The 27,682-nt window shown below is 36.9% G+C and overlaps 1 protein-coding gene across 2 annotated transcripts in view; it reads right to left on the bottom strand.

The window, feature by feature from the left end:
- The window catches only part of gria1a (glutamate receptor, ionotropic, AMPA 1a), an 83,141-nt gene that overhangs the window by 18,729 nt on the left and 36,730 nt on the right, over positions 1-27,682 (bottom strand). For both annotated transcript variants that reach the window (XM_088931994.1, XM_088931995.1), the window contains exons 6-11: positions 23,023-23,181; positions 22,118-22,285; positions 20,652-20,756; positions 19,619-19,729; positions 15,948-16,154; positions 12,322-12,731 (exon numbers count right to left, since the gene is read on the bottom strand). In XM_088931994.1, the coding sequence (XP_088788120.1) occupies positions 12,322-12,731; positions 15,948-16,154; positions 19,619-19,729; positions 20,652-20,756; positions 22,118-22,285; positions 23,023-23,181 (1,160 nt within the window). The remainder of the gene's footprint in view (positions 1-12,321; positions 12,732-15,947; positions 16,155-19,618; positions 19,730-20,651; positions 20,757-22,117; positions 22,286-23,022; positions 23,182-27,682) is intronic.

Here is a 27,682-nt window from a genome sequence, read left to right as displayed (position 1 = left end):
AGGGTGTTTACAACTTCCTTTTCTTACATTCTTTACCCTAAGAATTAAGGTTGGCTCATGTAGATACTGTATTTAACTGCTACTTTATTAGAGATATTGGCTAACTAATATAGTGCAAATCACACTTTATGAATATGTAAGAAAAACAGTTATTTACAATGAAACAGCTATCAGTAAAGCATTTTTTAAAATAGAAAATAAGCGTACATTTGTTAATAACCATGTTATTAATAAGTGGATGGTCAGTTATTACCAAGGTATTAGCTCTGTGTTAATATATTGCAGGTTATAAAGGATTTTGCAATGGAATCTGTTGCCCTAAAAAGAATATTTTATAGGATATTATATTTCTTACAAGCACACATTTATGATTACAATGATCATATTTCAAGGTCTTGAAATTTACATACTACCATTTCAAATGCAGAGGAAAGAAAAAAAAAGACATTCGCTACCCCACCCCAGAAACAAGCTCTGTGAAAATGCAAAGCCACTGTTTTGCACAAGTAAAAAAAAAAATACTCCAGACTCCCTGGAAAAGAAGCGAGTATGAAATAACAGTAAAAGAATCTACCCCCTTACCAAAACTTAAAAACAATAAAAGTTGTTTTCCTTAGTTGCAATACATTAAATAGAATGCAAACTTTATTTACTTACTATTGCTTCTCTCTAGCTCTCTCTCACGCAATACAAGTTTTTTTAATTTGCAGAGTTAGATCAAATCAAACTCTTGCAACACACCATAAGAAACCAGGCACTAACCTAATGCACCACATGATAAATCTCAGAAAAACTATAGGGCCTACACTCTACACATGCCAGCAAAGATTTATTATTTATGTATTCCTATTTATACAGTCAAAATAGTGATACATCTGAAAATACTTCCTGAAAACCCAGGGTCAAGCCTGAATTGTGTGAAAATGTTTCAGTCTATTACAGCTAAGAGTTGTCAATCATTGCATTAATTGTCAGTTGACTAAGACTGTTCCTCTTTATTAGGGAACATTTTATAATTAGCAGATGATTGTGTTGAGTACTTAATTATTATTCAGATCAGTTTCAGCATAACAGCTCAACTGACAACTTCAGTATTCTGACTAAAAGTTGATCAGTACATTGCAATACATTGAAATTCACCCACAAATTTTCAGAACCCTCTTTAAGCACAGCCAATCCCCTCTGAAGTGACAAGAGTAAAGAACATAGTTATTTAAATACAGTAGTCATTAATGGCCATGCAAGCATATTCATACATACAGTACAGTGCAAATAATTCCAGTAACTACATATTTATCAAGTCTCTGAAGCTGGAGTGCATAGCTCCAGTGTCTGCAGACCTTTGATACCTCCTGAGATGTTATCTACTTATTAAACATAATCTTAACCGGATAAATGTCTTTCTTTAAGTTTATATGGACATATAAAGAGACCTTAACACCTGCAGGGAAAGGAGTTATGTCCTGTTCTAAGGATGATCTCATATGCCAATAAAAAAGGCCAGGCTCAGTCTGAAAATTTCCAACAAAGTGTACATGTCTTAAACTATGACAGCGGAAAAGTAGCAGGCAATTAATTAAGTAAATCTGTGAAAAGGTTGTGTTTTGATTCAAACCCAAATGACATATAGCTAAAAAGTGTCTTATGGGTTACAACAATTTCAAATTAAAAATAAACACAAAAGGCAAAAGAACCTTCCGGTATCCAAATAAATCTACTTACGTTCACTTGTTATGTCCAGGGCTAAATTAAATTAATGTTTCAAAGTCTTATTCTCTATATTATATGTTTTGTCAAACCACTTGTCAATAATACAACTTTGGTTTGAATGAATATTATTCTTTTCAAGAACTGTGGCACATTTTTTAGCAATTCATAGTAAAAAAAACTGACATAAAAATCTGAATGTTTTGAGAGGCACAAAGTCAGCATCTTAATTATATTGTATTACCCCAGATTATCATGTTTAATACAATATGCTAATTTAACAATTGTACTAAGTGTGAAAAATTAGGCATTAAGTGCGACATTACTCCAAATTAGTAATTTAAAAAGTAAGAAAAGAGAGATACATAGCCAAAGAGGATTTTCATACTGTACTCATTTTTAATCAGTTTTTGGTTACGATAATTTATGTAAAAAGCGACATTATCTTTTCCTCTATTTGACTGCTATAAAAATATTCCTTTCAATTATGCATTGAATTCACGTAGTCATATCAGTCACTACATAAAATTCACGGACATACTGTACCTGAAACACTTTTGTAATATCCTGATACATAAAAATGGCAACACGGAGAGGAAATTCTTTATCAGCTTTAAGAAAAACCTGTGCTGTATGTGTCTGAATACTTGTCTTTGTCTCTTTTCCAAGCCACCACAAATGATACGTGAAAATATATAAATAAAACAACTAAATTCAATGATTTGCTTTACAAATGCACTATCTCCCTGTATCTGTACTTGATAACGGGTTTTAAATATGCACAACAGCGTTTTCCACCCATCAGTCAATGCAATTATCAACGAACTGCTTGTCGAGAGCAGAAAAAGAACAAGGAGATGAGATGCAGCAGCAGAATCTGCGCCATGTACTTAATTTCAAAATCATTCATTTCTCCAGATGGAGAAAACTGTTAACAATTTTTTTGTAATCAGTGGTATCTGAAGACTTAAATTAGGCTTATAGCTAGACAGATCTATTTGATGGGTATCCAAAAATGGCATAGGATTTGCATTTTTCTGAGCCATTTCTGTTTTGGGGAATACAGCTCCAGTGTATTCCCAATTTGCTGTTCTTTTCATGTAATGAATTTATTTTTTAAGTTTTTTTTTTTGAAAACTGGAATTGTTTTAATGTGTAACACTTTCTGAAAGATTTCTTCTTTGAAGAGCACTATATGAAATAAAGTGAGATTGATGGACTTGGTTTAAAGCTACAAGCAATAGCTGAGGTTTTTGGGCCAAAATATTGAGAATTACTGATGGGGGTATTGAGGGTATCTCAGAAAAGTAGCTCCAGCAGTGTCTTAGAGACATACATAAAAGGAGAAAGAAGAAACAGTGCTGAAATAATATAAGAGACAGACATTATTAACATCACGCCATGTTAAAGTAGACCTTGTAAAGTATACCTAACTTACTGTATCTACAGTAGCAGTGCCCCTTTGGCTTATTTTATATGGGATGGGGGACTGCAAATTTAATTTGCAGAAATGTAAAGTGTCAGGCTAACAAAGAGGCAAAAGCTAGTGCATCCAATTGTGTTCGTTTATAATTGTTCCATCAGGGACTAAGCCAGACAGATTTATTAAGAAGTTCAGTAAGTTTACTATTGAACTATTGTTTTGGTCCTAGATGTTTTGCTTCAGCAGTACATACCATCTGTAGCCTTTTTTCAAGCAGGTACTGGTGAGTCTCCCATATTTACTAAATTCAGTTCTAAATTAAATTAGGATTTCATTTGTAATAAGAAGGTCTGTATGCTGCAGCACATGTCATGCATAAAAAATAATATGAGACTGAAAATGTTTAAAAAAAAGTGAGACAAATGCAAAACAAAAAGCATCAAAAATAATGTCATTTTGCCCAGAAATCATCAATAGTAAGTCAGCTCAGCATGTGTTAACATCGAATGTTGATACTGTATAGATAAAATAATTGGATTGCGGTTATATCTTTTTTTTAAGATTCAAAATCGTACAAATTGTTCTGTTGCTTACAAAAAGGTCAGTATTTACATTCCGCTCATGAAGAAACAAGTAATTATGCTAATGCCATCTCCACCAAATGATGCCCCAGGCAAAGGTTGATAATTGCCCGCTTTAAAGAGGAGATGACATTTTTACATACGTATTTCTTTCTTATTCCATGCATTTTTAGACATTTCTATGCTATGCACAGTGCCAAAAGCAATAGGGCTAATATAATATTGGTATTTCATGTGACAGTTCAACTATACTGTACATAAAATAGATGATTATGATTGGCACTAGAGCTATGCTATGTGGCGTTTTTACTAATACACATTTGTATTATGAGAAGACTTTGATCATTACAGCACTTCTGGTGAATACTGAGGCATAAGGTGAAACTACCATTGAGGGTACATTTTTGAAAGCTCAGGAAAAGATGATATTTAGCACTTCTAATGATGTCATTTTTTCCTAATGTGGGTCAGCCAAGTACCATTTAATATTTTAGCGTGCGATATGAACTTCTTTTGCAATCCTGTCATATTTGAAGCGGTGGCTTTAGTGCTCTTCCCTTTTCATCTTGAGAAAATTACTCATAACTTCTCGTGTTGCCATAGTAGCATGTGCTCCTCACCAAATAGAAAGGTTTATCACCAGGCGTTCTTGTTATTCAGCTCCTTTGTGTGCTCTCTATGACATGTGGGTGAATTTATTCTGTGGGCTACATATCAAAGCAAGAACATGAAATTAAAAAACATGGTAATTTCTATCAAAAATGAATTTTTCACTACATTTCAGGCTATTGCTGAGATGCTACTGCTGTTTTGATAACAAAGATGTAGAAAGGTGTATACAAGATATTTAATTAAGTAAGATATATTTGCATAAAGGAGCAAATAGAGTGAATTTTGCCAGAACACTCTTTAAAAATCTTAAAAAATAGAATACTGCTTATTTCACAGTTTTGTCAATCATACAGAATGCATGATACAGTAAAACAGAATAAAAAACTAAAAAAAGAACAAATTTAAAAATGTAAATTAAAATCCTAAAATCCATTAAATTGATATCAAGGTTATGTGATACATTTGATGCTCAGATGGGCCACATTGTGCACAATCACATTATTAGGAGGAATAGCGGGAATATAAAAATGAACTATTTATATCTATCTACCCATTTTCAATCCACTTTTCCTGGGGAGGGTCGCAACACAAATTAATTTATTTACTGGCATACATAAATACCTAAATAGCGATGCTAACAAACAGCCCTGTCTTATTCAATATTTCCCTACAGACAACAGCAAAAATAACTAGAGCTTTCCTACTTTGACAGACAGAACAGCAGCAAAAAAAAAACATTCTAAGAAATTATTTACTGTTACCCTTCAAATAAAAAACGTCCAATTAATGTAGTTGCTTTTTGCATTCACACACCACAGTCAAAATGAAATATAATCTCGAGCAAAGTAAATTGAATCTCCCAGTCTACATAGCAGGGTCACCTTCTCCCTCTAGGAACCCAATGCCTTCTAGTTAAGGGTGAAAACAGCAACTAGTCATCTTTGACTCTAGAGCAGATTTGACAGACCTTAGCTGTAGGAGAGCTGGTTGTCTTCACGACTGAGTAAGACAACAATGCTTGCCTGAAGCACATCTCTCCACTACAAGCAATTTTTTTTCCATATCATTTTAAGGAAACATGATTAACATTTCTTCAGGCCTTGCTTAAGCCCAACTATAATGTTTATTTAGCTGAAGTAAAACCCCCACTGGGTGAGTCTATTTTGTAATTATACAAAATCACTTCTTAATGTAAAATGTCTCAAGTTTAAATAATGTTTTTCTCAAAATTACTTCTGCATATACAGTATAAGCCATAGACAAGGGAAGCCATGTGATAACAGATCAATCCAGTCTACGTGGCTATGTGAAAGTACTGTATTTTCATCTCACAAAGGGGAATAAAAGCATTCATTCAAGTATTCAGGTCTCAGTATTTCCTAATACTAACACATACTGTAAAATCATAAAAACACAACAGTTCAACTGTACATAGTAAATGCTAATACAAAATATTTTGGCACCTGTACAAAAAAGAACTAAGACTGCAGCTAAGCACAGTTTGTACTTTACCATTTGCAATTGGTATCTCCTGGACTGTTGAAGGCAGTATTCAGTTGAATGCAGTTTATATAATAATGTGGTTCAATGTGCTTCACTGTTGTATTTTAGATAAACAGGACAACTCAGGGCTGGGAGTGAATGCCCTCCATATACTTGATCTCCCCTCCACCATGTTGGTACTGTATTTCATCTCATTAGTGTTTCACACAGCAGACAAGCAAATCGCAGAAACATAACTACATTCTACTGTCATCTTTCTAAACCAACCCAGAAGAGATAAAGCTGCATGATATACCCAAATTTAGACAATATTTCTTAATATCTTAAATTAATATCTTCATTTGAGCTGTTATTTCAAAATATTGAAAACATGCTTTCAAATGTGCCTTGCTTGCACATTAATACAGCACTCTTAAAAACGGCTCACAAATTATTAGATTATTTTAACTTATATAAAATAATCAAAAAGAAAAATTATAACAGGCACAGGACCTGGCCAATCACTTGACATGAAACTCACTGGACACACATACTGTATCCTCAATCGTGTGTACAGAAACAATAAATCACACTCCAAAGAGTCCATAATAGTGGTTATTCAGAAATCTAAAAAGGATTACTCTCTAGTCACAATTCTTACTAAGGTCAGTATAATTTATGAAAGCAAAGTCATCACTCTGTAATTACAACTATAAGTTCTTAAAATTATTTATGACCCCACAGTAACAGAAAAATGTGTATTTTACTTATGAACAGACAAATCACAACTATGCATACATTGTTGTGTGCCAGTTGATTAACCAGAGAAAATGAAAATCAAATTGCCAATTAAGATGTCTGCAAAAACAACAAACACGCTAAAGCAAAAGTCAGTGAGTTTGCTGGGAACGTAACCTTTGGGAACCACATTATCTTCCAACAAAATATTGCATAGCTTCTGCATCTATTTAAATTTGCACTTTCTTGGATGCACTGGAGTCCCGAAGGCTAATAAGATTGTAGGTCGGGGATACATTTAAAGCAACCATTCTACTTAAAAGGTCAGTAACAGAGACTTTGCTAAACCATGTAATGTGTCTGAGATAAAATGCTTTAAGTAAGGCTGTTTGAAAGGCATCGAGGAGTGGATAAAAGAGTGGATAGGCCCTTCCTGAGATTTACAGGAAGAGCATTCTCTTGCATTCGGATACTTCATTTTACGGATAGATTATACTTTTGAGTTTACAGAATGTGCAGCCAAAGCTCACACTTTGCACTTTTTTCTGTTATGCTGTCTCCCTTAAAAGTTATATCCTTGCCATAATATTGTCACGATCCTCATGCCTCCTCTTATGGGCGCTCCAACCCTTTCGTATTTTAGTTGATTTCATGCACCTGTCCCCTGTTTGTCCGTCTTTATTTATGGCGGGAGCTCCCGCTATGCCTGGGTCAGCATTGGGAGATGGTCGCCTGGAAGTCCAGGAGAGACCCGATGGCATAGGCGTCCTGACCATCTGAGTCTGGGGCTCGGAGCGCCTGGCCTAGTTACCCTGGTTTTATTCCCTGTCCCTGTTCTGGATCTTAACCTTGTTTGTCTCGTCTTGGATGGATTACTGCGCCCTGGATTTCCCCCTTGGACTGTCTGGATCAGTTAGCCTTGGCCACGCCCCCGAGCACTGGATCACCGTCATCACGCCCCCGTCTGTCAATCCGTCCTGATCCTCTACGTCTCTTTCCTGTTGTCCTTCTCCACTTACTTCCGGATTATAACGTCTGCATAGGGTCCTGATCTACACTTCAGACCGGCTCTCGTTACAAATATTTAACTAGTCTAGGAAAAAGACTGAAGAAAATATGTCTTTAATTTACCTGCCCAGAAGTGTAATAAAGGGGTAGGGCATTAGCTTTGCAATGTGCCTTTTTGCTCACTAGCATAGCATTATGGTCGAGCACTTGGATACCTCCTTACATTTAGCTGCGCGGAGATTATCAGCTTGAATATTTAGCATGGGAAATACAAGTAGCATAAATGTAATAAGTAGATAAATGCATTACAAATGATAAAATCTGGAAACAATGTACCACTTTTTGTCTTACAGGTGATGAAGAGTTCCAGTAATTGTATGCTTTTTACTGTCTAGTTGACAGGTGGCAGTGCAAGTGACAATGTGGACCATTTCTTAGAGTAGTTCAGAGAAAGCAGTATTAGATTTTGACAAAAGAGCTAAAGGCTAATCACTACTGCAGAACATATCACTCATCTTTTCAAGATCGTTAGAACACACCCTACACTGTTCACAAGTGTTAATGTTAATTAGATGTGGTCTTTCAGAATACCGTGGATAATATAAGTCTGTGTCTTGTTGCTAAAGCGGAGTACAGTCTGTAAATACAATTTAGTACGATGAAACCACTTAGATATCTTTCTCCTCCACGATGACTGGAGAAGTTTATAAGGAAGGAGGAAGAGGACACCAAAGCATATCTGAGACATTCTGTAGATGCACAAATGAACCCCAAATAGGTCGACAATTCATGACATTTCTTTTACATTTATGAGTCTATCAGAAAACACAATAGTATCTACCTATGTGATTTGAATTTTATTCAACATCATACTTCAACCATTATGCCACTGTAGCTCATTAATGTACCTTTTTTATAAATAAAAAATAAATAAATAATTTATTTTTCACACTAACGGGACGCTTGGAAAGTCTTTTTTAAAAAGCTTCCAATATGTTAATATGGTCATTCTTTTTCCTTTTTATAATGCAATGGAAACCGATCAAGCAAAGGGGAACAGAGTTCTCAAGAACCTACTGTATCACTAATTTAACACTTCAGTTAAATTAAGTTGAAAAACGTACAACACAAGAATAATAGCCAATAGTGCATTGTTGACATTTATCCATTTAAAAACTATAAAAACTGTACCCTTTTTAGTTTTTTCAATCACATCTATTGACAAAATCGTTTAAATTAAATTTTAATTTTAATCATATTGTTGAACTGTACATGCATTATTTGGGAGAATTTATAATGTGCAATTCTTACAAATGTCTTAAAAATATGCGCTGTGCAGTATTGTAATAGATTCTATCTAATATATAATCTATTGGTCCCTGGCTCTATGTGTTTGTTCTGACTTGCAGTTTTTTAAAATGCATAATGTAATTCTGATAGCACTTAACACAACCATATCTTCAGAGGGTAAATCCTGTTTATAAAACCACGATTTAATTATATTCCAAAATAATGAACTGAGCAGGTATAGCATTTTTACCACAAAACAATGGAGACAATGGAGTCTTTTTTCTCATTATTTTTCTCATTTTCTCGTCTTTGCAGGTAAAATTTTCCCTCTTCAGTTCATCGACAGATCAGGCTAATAATTGGCTAATAACCAATATTCCACTTAAAAAGTATAACATTGAGCACCAGCAACGAAAGCCCCCTTCAATAAAAAGTGTATAAAGTTAGTATTTTTATTTTGTAAGATGTTGAAATATCTATTCTGATAAAACTAATGCAATTAAATAAAACTATATACGCAGTGGCTTACAGAGCAATGAACTGCTAAATATATATAAATCTACAAGATAAAACAGCTCTATAATGAAAACGACTTATTTATGCATCCATCCATTTTCTAACCATTTCATCGATTTCAGCTGCAGGGGAGCAGGGCACAAGGCAGGGTACACACTGGACACGCGCACACTCACACCGGGGCCTGTTTTCCAATTAACCCACCAGTATGATTTTTTTCGTACTGTGGGAAGCAACTGGAGCGCTTGAAGGAAACCCCAGGAGAACATGGGGTGAACATACAAACTCCATGCAGACAGCAGGCTCAGAAATTCAACCCAGCACCCCAGCCCACTGAGGCAGCAATGTCAACCACCGTGCTGCCCAGAGGAGAGAATATTTGAGAGGAAAACAAAAGATATAAAATAATAAAACAGCAATGCAAATTCCCTTGCTACACCAGCTTCATTTCTGGCTTAATTAATGATACTCTCACTGCTGACAGGACTATGACAGGTGCGGCAAACCTGAGCACTGAATTTGTCCTTTTAATTTGTTCCTTACTTACATTTCATTATCTTATTTTCTTGTAAGGCAATGTTATGTAAATTATGAATAGCTTGATAACTTTGTATAATAATGCACAGAATTACAAATTCAAGCTATTAATCAAGAAGGGTGAGCATTATTAATGTAACCTATTTTGTTTATAATTAAATGCCAAATAACAAAAATGGATGACCAAAGCTTTCCTCTTAAGTAACAAAGCAGAATTTTGTCTCCTTTTGTCCTAACTCCGAATAATTTATAGTATTTCCAGATTTACGTGATTCTTCCAACTGTTAAATTCTTCACAAGCTAACAATGTTGAACAGATAAAAGCAATCTAACAAAATCAATACGAAATACCATTTTTTATCATTCTGGTTCAAAATTTTGAAAGGCCACCTGTAAAATAACACAATGGGCATTTTATCTTCTTTCTAATTTTGGTTCCTCTATATATCCCAGGCCATGTGTTTAATTAAAGTGCAGTAATGATTAATCTGCAAATAAACAAACAAATCTTCCCAGATGGTTACTTCAGATGGTCAGTGAAATGCAGAGCACAGAACTACGCCTGCACTCCACCCTCACACTACTGCTGGCCAATGACTAGGAGGAGGGGCTGGTGACAGGAAAACCAGATGTTGTGTACTGTGGAAGTTAAGCCCTTATTGAGAGCAAACAGCAAAATTGTAAATCAGACTGTTTATTATTTTAATTATGAATCAGTTGATTTACAAGTGCTCAAGGAGAAGAAACTGCAGTGGTCATTTAAACCTGTCACATCTCTTACTCTTTTGGTTTCTGTTTTTTTTATGTTAATCTTTGGCCTGTAACCTTTAAGCTCTACCTTCTGATTGAAAAATGGATAGAATTGTCCCATTTTATTATGGTATATTTTATAATTACACAGTAGATTAACAGATCATTGCTCAATTAGACTTAGGCAGGGGTGCTCAGTCCTGGTCCTAGAAGGCTGGAGTTGTCTGCAGGTTACCTTGGGTTTTTAATGCACAAGAAGAGCTGTAAGAAGTTGGTAAATTTGTGCAATTAAGGAAATAATGAGCTGGTTTATATCATTAAGAGCTGAACTTGAAGGAGAGTCACTGACCCCCCAGGACCCTCCCTGATCTCCACAGGGTTCCACATTTTCATTTTGCTTTCCATCATGTGATGTCCTTTGAAAGTCACCTCCAGCTGAGTGAATTTACAAATTCAATCACTAAAATCTGTTAAATTAAAGAAGGTGAGGTTCTTTTCACTTAATTGATAAGCATTATACCTCATTAGTCCCTCAAGCAGATTTTTTCAGTTGATATTCACCATCAATACTTGAGCCTGTTTAGTTTGTGATTTTGTGTTTTAGTTGATTCGTCTTTAAGTATATTCATATATCCAGCAGATGGTTGAACAATTATCTTTGTCAGCAGGAGAACACTAAGACAACTATTCTTTTCAAAAGAAAGCAGATGCACAATTATCACAAGCAGACCTTGAATGTTTAAACTTATCATGGTTGGTATTAAGAATTCGAATAAGAAAAAAATACTTTTAAACTCAAAGAAGGCAATAAATTTATTCAAAATTCCTGCAGAACATATTTATTTATCCTTATTTATTGAATGGGATAAATAAATGCCAAGGTACCTCTCAAAACAATGAAAGAAACCAATTATCTTGTGTTAAAAAACAAAAGAAAATATAGCAAGATCTCCCACTATAATATACTCTGGATTCCAAACGGTTACTTTATGTGCATTACTGTTTCAGGGGGGAGTTATCTGATATCAAGTCATCTGATGATTCAAAGATTCAAAAAGTGAATCTATTAGTAAAGTGAGGAAGAATTTACTCTCTTGCACCTTCACAATTTCTAACTTATTGACATTTGAGGGGGAAAATCTGAGCATCCATTGTATAGTTCAGAAGGAAATGGTTGCTGTTTGTAACCTCACAAAAAATAATTGTGGTCAAAGAAAAGCATGCATTGCCATTATGTTCTGCTGTCCTCATCAATCTGTATGCCAAGGTGAAGAGATATACAGTATATACACATGGACCGTTGACCGTAAAATGGGAATATGCAGCAAAAACACGGTACCCCACCAAGGGGGTAACAGCTACACCAACTCGATGCATTTTATGGCCTCGGCATGGTGTATATACACTTTCTGTAGAAATGCATCAACAAAGTAATTTTCCATCATTCATGCATTTCTTTGTGTTTACCCAACATAAATAATGGAAAACTCTGATTGAATAGTTTGAGATTCTTAAGCTCTCATTCAGTATGGCTTCTGAGACAGAAAAAAGACAACAGAAAACAGGTATGGGAAAAAACAAACAAGAAAACAAATAAAAAACAGAAATATATGCACCATGGCATCAGTCTGAGACCGTAAATGCACAAAGTTAAAGGTACTAGGGGTGGAAACCAACCTTGGAGAAATATCGCATCCTTGCTGCATAAAGGCCCCCAGGGAGAACCAGAGACTGTTAAAAATCCCAAACTCGTTGGTTTGCTCCTGATTCTGCTGCTGCTGTTGTTGGTGCTGTTGCTGTTGTTGTTGTGGCGGCTCCTGTCCATCTTCAAAGTCTTCCGCATGCCACTCATACGGGCTAAACCGGCTCACCAGGAAGAGCACAACGCTGACACCAATGTAGGCGAACACAATACACATCCAGATCTCATAGGCCAAGGGATCCAGGAACGAAAATACTCCAGGCTTGGATTTCTGAGGCTTCTTGATCATGATTGAAATGCCCAGGCTCATGAAAGGCTTGGAGAAGTCGATGACCTCTTCCCTGACTAATGTAATCGTCAGGGGCGCCACAGCCACATCTGCTTTCTGGAGGGCAAAACAAAATCAGAACTGTCAACAAAGTCACATGTATTGTAGGTGCTCAGTACTCAGCAAACTTGAAAGTTGTGAATATAACAGCACAGCAAGTAACAGAAAGTATATCAGCATTAACAATATGTGCATTGATCATTTCATTTCCTGCTGAGATTCTGTTCTCTGGAAACAATTTGAATAACAACTTTGTGGTAAAATACGAAATATGACCAATTACAGCTGTGGACAAATGCTTCAAATCCCACTAAAATTCTAACCCACTTGGAAAAATGTATGCGGTATGAACATCCTATACTACAGATTGATTTTTTTTCTGAAGTCCTGTAATTTTAACTACTTTACATTAATAATAGCTGTGCAAACTATCAAAATTGTAATTGATAGAAATTCTGAAAAAGTAATATGGTCCTTTCAATCATTCCCCACCACTGTATATTTTACTTTAATATTCTTTGTTCTAAGACTTATTATATTTAAGAAATGAAATAAAAATAAACACTGATCTTCATGTTGACAAATACATTTCATATTTTAGGCAAAATTAAAAAAACAACCAAAAGCTTTGTTTATACATTTATATAGCACATTAATACAGACATTTAATGTCCCCTCTCAATTCACTGAAGTCAGACAGGGTCTAGATAATACATGTTATGATGTTTGCATTGTTGATATTTATATTTTGTTTTTGAATACTTCATTATTTGAAGTGTTTTTTTATATTCATAGTAGCAGTGTTGTCAAAGTAATGTTTTATTTAATTATTAATTTATTGCAACTGCAAAGACTAAGAATTTTAATTTCTAGTTTAACTGCCCTTCTAATATGCAAAATGTGTAAGATTATAAAGGTCATCTGTCATAGCTAAGAGAATGTTCCCATAGTGACTACGCTTTGCAAAACACAGGAAAAATTAGTATTTTTACTAATCAGACATGAGCATGCAGCATCTGAGCTAGTAATCTATAAGTATTTCAATATTTTCCAAATAAAATATTAAAGCGTAATGATCACTGAAACAGAATGAATGATTTACAAAATGAACATCAATGGCATTGAGCTGACTGAATGAGTCAGTATTCAGTATATCCTGCCTTTGAATGCCTGCTTCCATCAAACATGAAATTGAAACATGAATGCTATCTACAAGAACGATGGAGTTATTGTAAAATAAAAAGGAGAAGTGGATGTGCTTCCAAAGAAATCTGAGAATTTCCACTTGATCATGTTTACACTTCATTGGCTACATTCATATCATTATACTTTTTTTATGCATGTTTTGGAATTATGGCACTTATTGTAATACATCATTTCTGAAATCAATCTGTTTCCTTCAATGTTAATGACTTCTATATGCTATATATGCCTATCTGCTTATCTGTTTTTGTTATCTGTATTTATTATGATTTTTAATTTTTTTTTAGCTTTATTCGGTCCATTTATTTATTCTTTTTGCGTCTAACTTACAATAGCCAACTGTTCCTTTACAAAAAGCTATAAAGGGGAAGAGGAGAAGAAGCACGGACAGAAATGCTTTTCTGCCTTGCCCTCTCAGAGGGCCATTCATCTTTTGATGCAATGCAGCCTCTGCTGTGCTTGACCAGAGATCGGGCAGTTTGTGCCAACTGGAGGACTGGCGCCTCTCTCACTGCCTTCACTGCAAGACCGCAGGTGCCCGGGGAGTCTCAGGAGTCGCTGTTTGCCAGAGAGCCAAGACAACCAGGCTACTACCACATCCCAGTCATGCTCAGATGATCCTCTACTAATTCTGTCCCCATACTTGTGCCCATACCCAGTCCCGAATAGCAAACAGATGCAGGCTTGAATGTGATTTGTACAGGTAGCTTTGAAAGAGTGTGCATGAGCAACATTTTGTACAATCCATATACTGTATACAGCACATTTTATATTACATTAGCCTTTTAATATTATACATCATGTTGTTTCAGGGATTAACAGTTTTTCATTATCTGCTATACACAAAATATATCAATGTTATTCAATGTCGGCGTTGCGAAACCTTGATATTAGTGCAGAATTTGTGACCAATGTACTTTTTCTTAACATTAACATTTGCTGACAAACTCTGGACTTAGTTACACCACACAAAGGCTATTCTAATAATGTTTGACATATATTTTCACATACTGCAATCTCTACATGACTATAGGAAGGTCTTTTATCAACACAAGTGTTTTAAGATTTTGACATGTTTCAACTTGTCCGCAGTTCAGCTGTGAGATATCTGACAGGCACAGTGGATTTGTTCTCTAAATATATTTCATCAAGGACATTCAGGACTTCCTTTTTGGTGAACATTTTTTTGAAAAACCAGAATAGATTTCTAATCAACACAAAATCCTCTTCTGGGTTTTTTTCCTTGTTTTCCCTTGATCTTTCAGAAGCTTTATTTCCCCACTATATATCTTGCATGCATGGGAGATAATTCAATTGCTCGTGGAAATGATCTGTGTTCAATTAAATTTGGGTTTAATTATGTTATTAATATCATTTCATATATACGGTAGGATATACTGTAGCAAAGAGCTCCTGCAAATTTTTTAAGCTCTGCTTTGTAGACGGCAATCAAAAATTAAATTTTTATCTTCAAAAGTATTCTTCATTTCCCTGGACTGTGTTGCACAGTCATACTAAAAATATTCCATGCCATTTAATTAGAAAGACCCTTGCTGTTCGGAATATGTATTCTCACTGTACATCCATCTTCTTTGTTTAAAGCTAAATTGCCAAGCCTTTAAAACAAGGATTTCTAACACACTGTATGAAAATTAAGGCTTGTTACTTCAATGGTATTGCAATCAATACCAAAAATGTGTGAAATTCTTTATACAGTATTTTGTTATACTGGTTCACTAACGTAACACCAGCAAAGATAACCAGGTTTACTTATTTTAAACAGATTTCAAACCAATAAAATGTGAACAACAAAAACACAGATTAAAGGGTCATGATAAATTTTCAATATAAATGCTGACACAAAAACAGTAAAATGATAATGTCAGGTATCAAACTCCTTAAGCATTAACACAATCCTAGCAGCACAGACATACAAATGTGACCTGCTTATAGTATGGACAGAATCCTGTAGGATCTCGACTCCTCATTCTGTACAGCAGCAAGAAACTGAATTCTTGTCAAATAAATCCGCCTGAAGTAAAGTTACACAGAATAAAAGAAGACACTTACACCATAGACTAACTCTCCCACCATTCCATTCCACATTTTTGTTTCCGGGTCTCTTGCTCCATATTTTCCATCTGATACAATCTCCAGTTTGTACCTGTACCCAACATGTTTCGCAATTTCAGCTGCCAGCTCAACACAGTAGCCTTCATACTTCTCATTGCCTGTTAACTGGTCATGGTTTTTCTTCAGCATTACATATGGAGATTCCTAAGCAAAAGAGAAAGACAGATAAAATGAAAACATACAAAATAATGAGAACATTTATGGGAGTAAATCTTGCCTTTGTTTGAGTTCTCTCTCTTGATATCTGTTGACAGTGGACATCTTGGGATGATTATTTCATGTTATTTCAAATGCACTGCCAGCATGCCATCTTACAATTTTAAGTGGCCTGTCCCTCCTCCTATATATTCTTTTGGAGCCCCTTCAGGATCCTAATTCTTACTCATTAACCGCCTTTCAGTAGTCTCCACTGGAGTCTCAACTCCCACGCATCTGTCTTGATTCATGTCTCTTCTTCTGCACTTGGGCATTCAACTAGACTACCTCTGTGTCACCCCGTTCTCTTTCTAAATGTTCTCACTAATTCTAAAACTATTACACATTCTTTCTCTTCAAGACTCCTTTCACATAGTTAGCAGACCATTCTGATCTTTCAGTAGCTCTTCATTACCAGCTTCAATAACTCTCCTGTCTAATCCTGTTTGGCCAGAGACACCTCTCTATACAAAGCACATCTTCTCTTTCCTTTCTCTTGGAGATGGCCCATCCATCTGCTGCTCTTGAGGCACAGGAGAGGACTCAAGACTCTGATGATATTTGCTATCTAAATTCCAATCTCTGCTGTGAGGTGAAGAAACACTGCAATCTTTCCATCATGGCTGGTAAGGGAACTGCCATGCAGCCCATCTGTCCCAAACCTATGACATCCCTCAGGATAGCGTAAGCTGTATCTTTCTGAAGCCTTCTCAGCTTGCTGAGTCCCCACAGGCTTGTAAGCCAGTCCTGGTCTTGTAAGCCAGTCCCCTGAATCTCTCAACTCTCTCTCCTTCCAGCCTGGAGACTAGATGTTGACTGAAACCCTCTTCCTCCTAAATGGTCTAAGAAGCCTTTTAATCAGCGCAGAAAAGAGGCTAATTCCATGTAGAGTCTATCTTGACTTCATTTCCCTCATGTGGAATGCCACTGCCTCCGAGTAAAAAGATCCACTCAGACCACCTGTGCCTCATACTACAGGTTTCCACTTAACAATTAAAACCAAGGACAACTCCCACTACATCACACAGATGTAATCACACGATTGTATCTATTAGTAAGTAAGTTATTTAATCTGTCTTGGCAAGACACAGCCTATCTCAGAAGCAATGGGCATTCAAATACCTTCCTCTCGGAAAATTCTATTTAGCCAATAAAATATATGTCTTTCCCAAACCCTTACCCCCACCCGCCTTTCCCCTTCACCAGGGCAGACATCGATTTGGTAACTGTTCAGTAAAAAAGAACAGAATGCAGTGCTGATGATCCAGTAACACAAGATTCACACTTGTAACTGTATGTTCAATTCAAATTGTAGAAGAACCTCCTTTGTTTCATCAGTCACACAGATTCAATGCATCAATGGCTGAAGATCAAAAGTAGTAGAAGGCTTCTTTGTTTTATTTTTTTATTAGAAAATGTCGCTTTTTATTGCTTCAAATATAGCATCAGGCTTTGCAGTCGATGGAAACTCTTGCTTGCGCTCAGCGGCAAGAGGACTATGAAGCTGCAGAAAAGGTCACTACTACAGGCACGAGCTCAATATCTATCCCCAGGCAAGCCAGCTCTAAATAGGATCCCAATGGAGAAATCGCTGAAATTTAATGGTGATATGAAGAACACCTGCCACTTCAGTTACTGCAGGGGTACTTCATAGCCCATCAACACACACTGCTGCCGACCTCAAGATGTGCTGATTTATTTATTTTTTACCCTGTGAGAGTTCACAAGGACAGAGGGGAGCAAATATCCTGCGATGCTTTAGTATTAGGTTACTTCTATCGACAGACATTCAATAAGGTAGATTTCTCCACAGAAGGGCTCACACCAAGCGCTGTAGAATCCTGTATCTTACGAAAAACGTATTTGGAAAAGAAATGAGTACTTACAAGGCCATGACAATAACTGGTTCATGAACAGTACCACCGGTCCCCATTTATGTGAACTCATACATATCTACAATCATTTATAGCTCATTACCAAATACCGGAAGAAAAGAATAATGTTGGATCAAGCAACAGTCACAAAATCTTTTTGACCTTTCAAAAGAGACCACAGGTTAACAGCAATGAAGATTACTTGGGGTTAGATTTCTGAGCAATGATAACATTTGCTTCTTTCCAATAGTTTTCGCACCTGTTTTGATTCTAAGCATGCAGGTCATTCTGTTCCTGAAAGAAGCACACTGCAACTGCAGACAAGCAACATCATTAAATCAGTGGGCACATTTCATGGCACTGAGTGAACCACAGCTGCTGACTATGACTGGGTTAAAAACGCCAACAATAAGCTTTTCACATTCCTTCATAACAGGAGTGGGCAGTAGAAGTTTTTATTTAAAACAAAATGTCCACCTGACCTTTAGAAACATTTGAATGTGGTAATAACAACTCTAAATTTTGTTTAATCCCTTAGGAATATAAAATATACTGTATACAGAACATATGTTTCAAAATATAGTAGGAAAACAAATAGGTACTTTTAGGTATTTAATAATACAGTGTAGCATACTGTATTTCTGGGACGTATAGCTAATTATTGCCAATTGTATATACATAAAACATTTAAAAAATGGAAGTGTATTATTATTATACTTCTTCATTAAGAATATACTAATCTAACTTTTTAAAATATGAGTACATTGATAAGTTAGAGCCTTACATGAAAGAATATACAGTAATATTAATGTATTCCTCAGTACAATCTCATTAGTTTTAAGTATCATAGGTTAATTTTACAATCAGTTAACGTAGCAGCACAGTACTGTCACGATCGCTAACCCCTCCTCTTAAGGGAGCTCCAGCCCTTCCTCGTTCCCTCCCATTGTCTGCACCTGTTCCCTATTCCCGTTCCCCCTTAAAAGCCAGACGCGGACCTCACTCCTGGTTCCTCATTGATTTCCACATCATGAGAGCCCGGGGTCTTGCTGCGTCTGGCTCCGTTATGCTTTTAACTTTCTGTTCCTAGTTCCTGGTTCCCCTCGCCGGTTCCAACCCGGTTTGTGTTTTAACTCCCTGGATGGATCCCCTGGCCTTGGACTCTACCCTTTGTCTCGGATTACTCTTTTGGATTTCCTACATGGATTGTTCGCCTGGATTCACTTCCCCTGGACACCTGCACTGCATGGACACGCCCCCCCGTCTCCAGACCCTTTTCCTGCATGACCATTTTTCCCCTTGTGTCTTCACTATTCTGGATCGTGTCATCCGCATAGGGCCCGGAAAGAACTGTTCGTGACAAGTACTGTTAAACCTAAAACTTTGCAGCAAACCAAAAGAATCCAGAATTAACAATTAAGAAGAATGGACTAGTAACATTTTGGTTTTTTTATCGTGTTTTTGGATGCATGTGTTTTTAAAGCTTCACTTTTAGAATATTACCCCAAATGGCAAATGCATATCCTGATAAAAACTTACCAGAATTGTAGTCACTATATAAGTCCTGTTTTGCAACCCTGTAGTATCATTTCCCGCGTGGGAATATGAAGCTGTGCTCACATAACCTTCATCTTCATTCCAGTAACCAACCTGCAGACAGAAAAACAGGAACCAGCTTGCTTGTAATTAAACTTCTCTTTAGTCCATTTATGATAAGATTGCTAAAATATTCAGGATCTACTTTTACAGTAGAAATCATGATATGATCTACATATCTGACTGCACTGTATATTATTAGTTTATGCTGAGATGGACCGACATCCTACAGTATATGATACCTATACTTCTGTGATAGGCTATGGGTCATCCTGACACTGATAATGAATAGATGATTATTACTTTCCATATAATTGCAGAGTTATATTTGCATATATATATATCTTTTAGTACCATTACTCATCATACTACTACTAGTTCATGTTCACCTCCATATAAAAACATCTGCTTTCCACATTTGCACACCACATACTGTATTTACAGCTAGCCACCGAATTCTGATTTTGTAAGTGTTCCATATCCAGTCACTTCACAACAAAGCATTAATTCGTCACCAGTACGCATGCTTCAATCACACACACCACTCAAACCCTTCTGCAATGGCACAAACAGCTTTGACATTTCAAGTGAGCATCTTTGGCAGCCCAGGAAACAACTCCCGCAAGACCAGTGCTGAGTGACTCTCAGCCATTAGTGAAGCAACTGATCCAACAAAGCCCTTTGGTAGATACTGTACAAGCCAAGCATTATCAGAAATCTTTTGGGTATTTCACCCACATTACAGACAGAGCAGTACTATAAAGCTTTTGGCCCATAAAAGCACTCTCAGGGTAATGTAACATTCTACTTACTTACAGTGTACATGTAAATTTGAAATTATGCAAGATATACAGCTTTATTTCTTTTCCTTTACTGAATTCTTTAGTGTGCACAGGATATGCTTTAGAGCCCAATATCTCCCTTGTCAATGAAAGCTTAGGAATAAAAATACTGCCACCATGGTTTCAATACTTACTTTCTTGGGTCGATTTGGTCCTAGTTCCATTACACCAACGGTATAATTAGTGCGACGCCCTTTCTCATTGAACTGAACGTGTCCAGTCATGCCCTCTAGTCTAACCTGCAATTAGAGGCGGAATACAAGACTACTATTCACATTTCTTGTCTGTGCATTAAAACAGCCGATGAATAGAATCACAGTCCACCCCCCCATTTCCTGGTGAGGATTGTTTCAAGTACTGTACATATCCTGCTATAGGATGGGATTGGTAAGATTCTAGATGGGATATCAGTGCATTTCAGCACAATGGAAACCCAAGTCCTGTAGCAGACAAGACATTAATCCATCGCATGGCTCACACAGGGTAATTTAGAGTTGCTAATTAACTTGGATGGTGTGTCTTTGGACTGTTGGAATAAACTAAAGCACCTGGAGAGAACACAGGAGGTGCCCCAGACTGGAATCGCTCACACCACCATTTTGCTCCACATTAATAATTCCAAATGAGAAAACATCACTAAAAATAGCCAGCGAAACAGAATGAAAATCCTTCATTTTGCATTGTGAATATTTCGACATGAAAGTATAGCCATTTGCCTTTGTAAAAGGTTACACTGGGTCAGTACGACTGTGGGAGGTCTTGTAGGGAAAAGGCAAAGCTGACACAAATTCACTTTGATTCACACTTTAATGCATTTAGTGCATTGCTTTGGGAACAAAGTCTTTCAGAATTAGAGGGCAACTCTGAATCTGTTCCAGTATTCTGGAATTATTCTGTAGTTATATACTGTATATTGCAGTCTTTTTAATGAAATATTTCAGGTCTCAACTACTGTACCAGAGGTTTTCCAGAGCATGTGTTGCTATCCCAGGCAAATGGGCACTTCATTTGTCCCATTTCCATTAATATTGTCAATAAGAGCTGATAATAAGCGCTTTGAGTGGATTGTGGAGAAACGCTATATAAGTGTAAGGAATTATTATTATAATGTTATTATAAATGTTATTTGTCACTATTGACACACGTTCTGTGAAAAAACGTTTCACATTTCCATGCATCCATCCATTTCCAGAACCACTTTCTCCAATTCAGGGAGCCGGAGCCCATCCCAGCAAGCAATGGGCAGCCTCTGCCATCCTGGGGCCCTGGGTTCAATTCCAGACCTTGGGGGGGGGGCTGTCTGTATGGAATTTGTCTGTTCTTGCTGTGCTCTTGAGGGTTTCCTCCGAGTGGTCTAGTGTCCTCCCACAGTCCACAGCCGTACTGGCAGGAATGTGCTGGTGAATGTCTGAATCTGCGTCCTGCGATGGACTGGCGTCCAGGATGTACCCTGCCAAGCTTGCCAAGACAGGCCCCGGCTCCCCCACCACCCTGAACTGGATGAAGCAGTAAGCAAATGGATGGCAGGGGGAGTGGAAGACATTCGCGTCTTTCAGCAGTGAGACAGTGAGACAGTGAAACAGTGAGGAGGTGCCTCTACCTGTTGCAGTGCTCGCTGGATGTCAATCCCTTGTCCCCATGGAGCCGGGGGATTGGCTAGACAGTCACCAGCGTTCCCTCTCCGAGAAATATCAATCCGCTGCTTCCGCAGGTTTTGAAAGGCAGCTGACATGACACTCACACCATCATACGTAAGAGCCCCTGTGTACTGTAAAACACCATGTGTTGGACAATGATAAAGATGAATAAATATCAATAAATAGAACATGATATAAATCAATTTATGCCAGGTGTCTTGAGGAAGAGGCCCTGAGTTTGCTGGGGGTTAGTTATTTGCTATTATGTACTTACTTGACATTGTTATCCAAGATGACATGTAAAATATACAGTAGTCACAGCTTGTTAAAAAAAAACCATTATAATTTCACTGTACTGTACAAATAATTTCCACTTCTAGCACATGGAAACACTGAGATTGCTCAATTCCACTTAAAACAAGAATAAAAATGAATATATTTAAGAATGTAAAGACATACATGATACATTATAGTATTATCTTAAAAATAAAACTGATATAATTAAAAATGTATTATTAAGGGTTCCTTTTTGGCTACTACTTGGGAGATCATACATGTTGTATGATTTGCTGCATTTTACTTTCAATACTGAATAAAAAAAACTCTAAATCGTATCCTTATAACCTTTATTAATCAATTAATTTTTGTGTTCTTTTTTTAGAAATGCTGTTTCAGAAAAGAAATGGTATATATGTAGTCCTCTATGAAAAGATTTGAAGAACACTTTCGCAAAGCAGAATAATGTCAGCACGTTGCTTGTTCCTTGTCAAAGAGCAGGACCAGCTGGCTGATGGGTAACAACACTCTCTTATGGACTTTTCCCCACAGGCTTTGTTCACACTGAAAAGGTCACAGAACTCCTCCTTGCCTTCAGCCTTTTCTTGGGACTCTTTGTATCTTTGCTATCAAAATCCATCCATTGCTGAACGATTCTGCTGACATTTTGGTCTGTGTAGTTCACCAGCTGAAAGCCAGTCACATTGGCTCCTCCATTTCTGAATTCAGTCAGATCGATATCCAGAAATCCCTGTGTAACACGAAAAAGGAAGATAAACATGGACACATTAAACTTAAAAAAAGAGTTACCTTGAAGAAAGTTATTTTTTGTCCAATGGAAAAATGTATGTAAGCAATCCAAAGAGATTTTACACATGTCAATGCTTTGTCGCAGTTCACAAAGCTCATTTTTGGCAGCACAGACTCATTTTTTTTTCAGCTATGAAATTTGCACTTTTCCATAACCCAGCTACTGTTAACATCGCTTCTGTAATGCCAACATGAGAATGACATAAGCTGCCCCCACCACCTGTTTGACAAATTCCTCTATAGATCATTGCAAAATGCATTTGATAGGGAAATGTATAAACAAAGTGTTCATGAAATTTCAGCAAAGAACCCCAGGCCATCAGAACTTCTTTTCTGTGTGGGATGCATTGCTGTGCTGAGTACAACACCTCCACTGAGACATAATTGCAGTTAATTCCCTGAAGCATTTTGGAATCAATAGCGATATCAGTTCAGCATTCTTAAGATGAACACTCAGAAAACAAGGACAAATGCTGTGTGGAATTTAAAAAGAGCAGCATTTTGACATAGTACCTTGAAAATGCTACCTAACGGTTCTTAAAATTTCTGAGATTAAGTTTTCAAATATTATCGCCTTCAAAAGCTTTTGTCTGTTGTGATCAGCACAGATCTATGTTTTTGCTAACAGCCCCTTTTAACAAAACTAAAAAAAAAAAGAATGCTCATTTCCAGAAGCACCCTGTATTTAGTCAATGTGACTATCCTTACAATGTCTGGTTTTGCTGTAGCTAATGCCAATAAGTAATCAAATCCATCCATCTTTCACTAAAATATACAATCCCTTGTATCTATAATCTTACCTTTGCCTGAATGTTTCATATGTTTCATGTTTGCTCTTTTGTATACAAGATACATTAACTGGAGATGAAGTTATGTGTCATCCTATCCAATATACTGTCTTAACTAGATAATCTTTCACACATTGGTAAGTTATGCTGTTCTTGCGTATATATCATATAAGCTCTGTCTGTGTAATCCTTCAAGATGCTACTGCTTTGCATCCTAATGAATCCTAGTGAGTTCTCACTAGCCTAAAGCTGCGATGTATTGCTAAATTTGAGGCCTGCACAGCCGGGGGTGTAAGTAGATTATTCCCCACTGCTGCTTGCTCATCAATAGGCGAAGGCAGACTAATGATCCCATTTCAATCTTCACCCCACACACTCTCTACAGGACAGATTGCACAGTGAACTCGCTGACAGGGATTTGTGAGAAATGTAATGTGGGAGGAAGGTTGCGAGTTAAACCAAAACATGTTTAAAAATTTAAAAATTAAACCAGATGTTTGAAAGGATTTGACTTTATTCTCCAAAGATGTTATTTTCTCTTTTACTTTTTCTATTCTACATGTTTTTTTCCTTACACCAACTGTCTTCACTCCTAGTGTCTCCTGAAGCTCTGTATGGCCTTCTGCTATCACATTCTCCGGATTTGTTTTGTGTGCTTTCCTTGTTGACTTTAAGAGACCTCCCATCTCCTTTGTTCCCTTGCCACCTGAGCCTTATGGCCAGTGCACATACAGTAGGACTTCTTGCTCGGACTTTGAGAGCATCGGAGATAATGCAACACAAGTGATATTGTTGATTTTCAAAGAATGCAAGAGGCACGAGCAAGCATGTTTCAAAGAGAATATGAACAATATGAACTCTTCTAAAAACACCTGCAGGCTACACATTTAACATCTGCCAAATTCAGAAACAATACAGAAATGAAGTATACTCATACATACAAGATACGGCATACTCTTGTAGAAAACACATAAAATGCAGGTAACTATTTGAAAACCTTACATTTAGTTGACTGGCAAAACCTTCATCTATAACATTGCCCTCACAGCAGATTAACAGTTAAGAATTACTTTGTAAAAATCAATTAAATCTAAGACACGTTGGAGACTGAATGTAAATATAAATGAGCAATCTCAGAGATTTGTTTCATTTTAATGTGCTGTGTATTTATGGACTGCCACTAGGTTGCAGTCCTGTCTAACTGTGAAGCATTCTTCTCTGTAATTCATATAGGCAATCAGAGATGTCCACAGATTTCCTTAAATTGCAGATTCTAGCAAAATGTCCTGTTAACAGTTTAGTGAAACACTGTTGCAGGAAATGCTTTCCCATTTTGTAGTTGTTGGGGATTTAATAACAGCATTTAGGAACTTCACTGAAACCACAGCCAGTGATACACATACTGAATTTACCAAATAATACATAATTATGGAGTGCTACCTTTCACTATGCCTTCACACTATTCTCAAGACTAATGTGAAACATGATTTCCACAGCTTTTACATTCTAAACTGGGCTAGTTTTGTGAAGGTCTCCACAATAGCAAATAAGCATCATTATACTACAGTGCATTGCCATTAAAACCTCTTAAATCCATGCTTTGCTATGGAGCTACATCCTACAATGCACTTTCAAACTTTGGGCAATGGGATTGTTACACCCAAATTGGATTAGGTTTTGTACTTTATATGTTTGAAAAAGAAATCGGAGCAGCTTTCATCAGGATTTTTGAGAGATTATTAGATTGAAATTTGAATCCCCATCTTAGATTGTTATAGTTCAGAGATTAAAAAAAATCGGGGTACACTGAACAATAAAGTAGTTACTGTATTTTACTCATAATATCTGTGGTGACTGGTTGTACCTCATCTTAAAATAGTCTTATTTTAAAATGAATATCATACAGAAATGCACAAAATAACAAGAGTTCAGCTGCTACATAGCACAAATGTGCCCCAGTCACCCTATATTTAATGTTTTAACTACTAGCTAATTAACAAAATTAGATTTTAATTGCCTTATTAATATCACACAACAACAATATAGTATAATTGTGTTTTTTCCACAAAATCAAATGTGATATGAGATAAATAGCTATGCATTCCAAATCTAAGTAGTGAAAAGTAAGGTTCTTTAATATAATATAAAATATGTACTAAAATTCCTCAGGTTTGATGTGAAAATGGACTCTTTTATAGCTATGCCTCCCTACAAAACATACCAAAACAACTCAGGCTTTTTCTTTCTTCTGTGCATTGTCTTTATTCTTATTAAACCATTCATGAACTGCCTCTACTGCATACAGTTTCAAACTACTAAACAGGCATGCCAATTACTGTAAGCACTGTAATTTTAAAACCTTTTCATTTCACATTGTTAACTAAATCACCTCGCCACTACATTCTCGGTACTTAGCCCAATATAGCTCATGCAGCCCTGGCAGTGCCCAGCCAGGTGTGTTTGGCAATATGACCCCGTGAAGGAGTCAGAGGGGCTCTGCCACCCTTTAAGGGGACAAGCCAGGTTACAACGGGACACACCTGGTCTAACTGAGTAATTGTCATCCAGAGGGAGTGAGATTCCACATGAGAGAGAGGGGCAGATAGGATAGGCTCTGTGTTGAACTGACGGCTCTCCTGGACTAATAGGGAGGAGGATACTCAACAGCCAGGAAGAAAAGCATTTCAGTCTGCATCTAGACTGCAGCATGCAAGGAAGGAATGGGAGAGAGAGAGCTCTGGAGGGGGATCCCAGTAGCCATGGGCTCAGCAGACCTGTAGCCTTGTGGCCACTCAATGAGCAATAGTTGCATACAGAGGTTCACCAGATGTGCTGGAGAGGAGGGCTGCGTGGTAGTGTGTTTGTTTGTCAGGCTCAACAGTGCTGGCCAGCTGAACCAGGGGTGGGAAGGGAGGCATCAGCAGGTGGAGGCTTCACCTGGCCAGGTAGCAGTGCACTGTACGTTCATCCCCATATCTCACGAACCCACACTCCAAACAGCAACTGAATGAGCACTTGCATTAGTTGAGACACTTAGGAGCCCCAGTTTATTATTCACACATCATGTGCATAAAGAAGTAGTCCATTTACAGTATACAGTATATCAATATAAATGAGGCCCAGGACACATTATGTACAGTAGGTATAAACATGATATCACAGCCTTCTTTTTAAGGAATGTTTAATAGAGAGGCCACAAGTGCGTTAAATTAGTAATAAAGTGGGAGATTAAGATGAGGATTATTATCCGCAGTTGATCAACAGGAATTTAGGCTGTCTGTGTGTTATTGACGTCCCACATACCACCATTAATTCCCTTGGGTCCTCCTTGCATTCAAATCTATATTCCTTGCAATAAGTGAATATTGTGTTAAAGAAAACACAATTTAAAGGGCTTTCATGTCTCATTTATTCTTCTAGTGGAAAGTGCATAAGTCTAGACCTCTGAAGAAAGATAAAAATGTGCCTCACTCAATTGCTTACTACGGAGGAGGAAAAACAGAGAACATACTGTAAGAACACAAAAAAGGCTGAATGCCTTCCTCTCATTTGCAGGCTTTCTAGCTCATTTGGTTTTGATCTAAGGAGCTGCCGAACAAAGAACCACCACAAACCTTGTTTTCAAGTAAAAAGCATGCATATTGTTTTCTCTGA

Source organism: Atractosteus spatula, chromosome 14 (genome assembly GCF_055471065.1).
Source record: "Atractosteus spatula isolate fAtrSpa1 chromosome 14, fAtrSpa1.hap1, whole genome shotgun sequence".
Taxonomy (NCBI): Eukaryota; Metazoa; Chordata; class Actinopteri; order Semionotiformes; family Lepisosteidae; genus Atractosteus; species Atractosteus spatula.
Note: the sequence above shows the minus strand (reverse complement) of the source record. Positions and strands in the feature narration are given on the sequence as shown.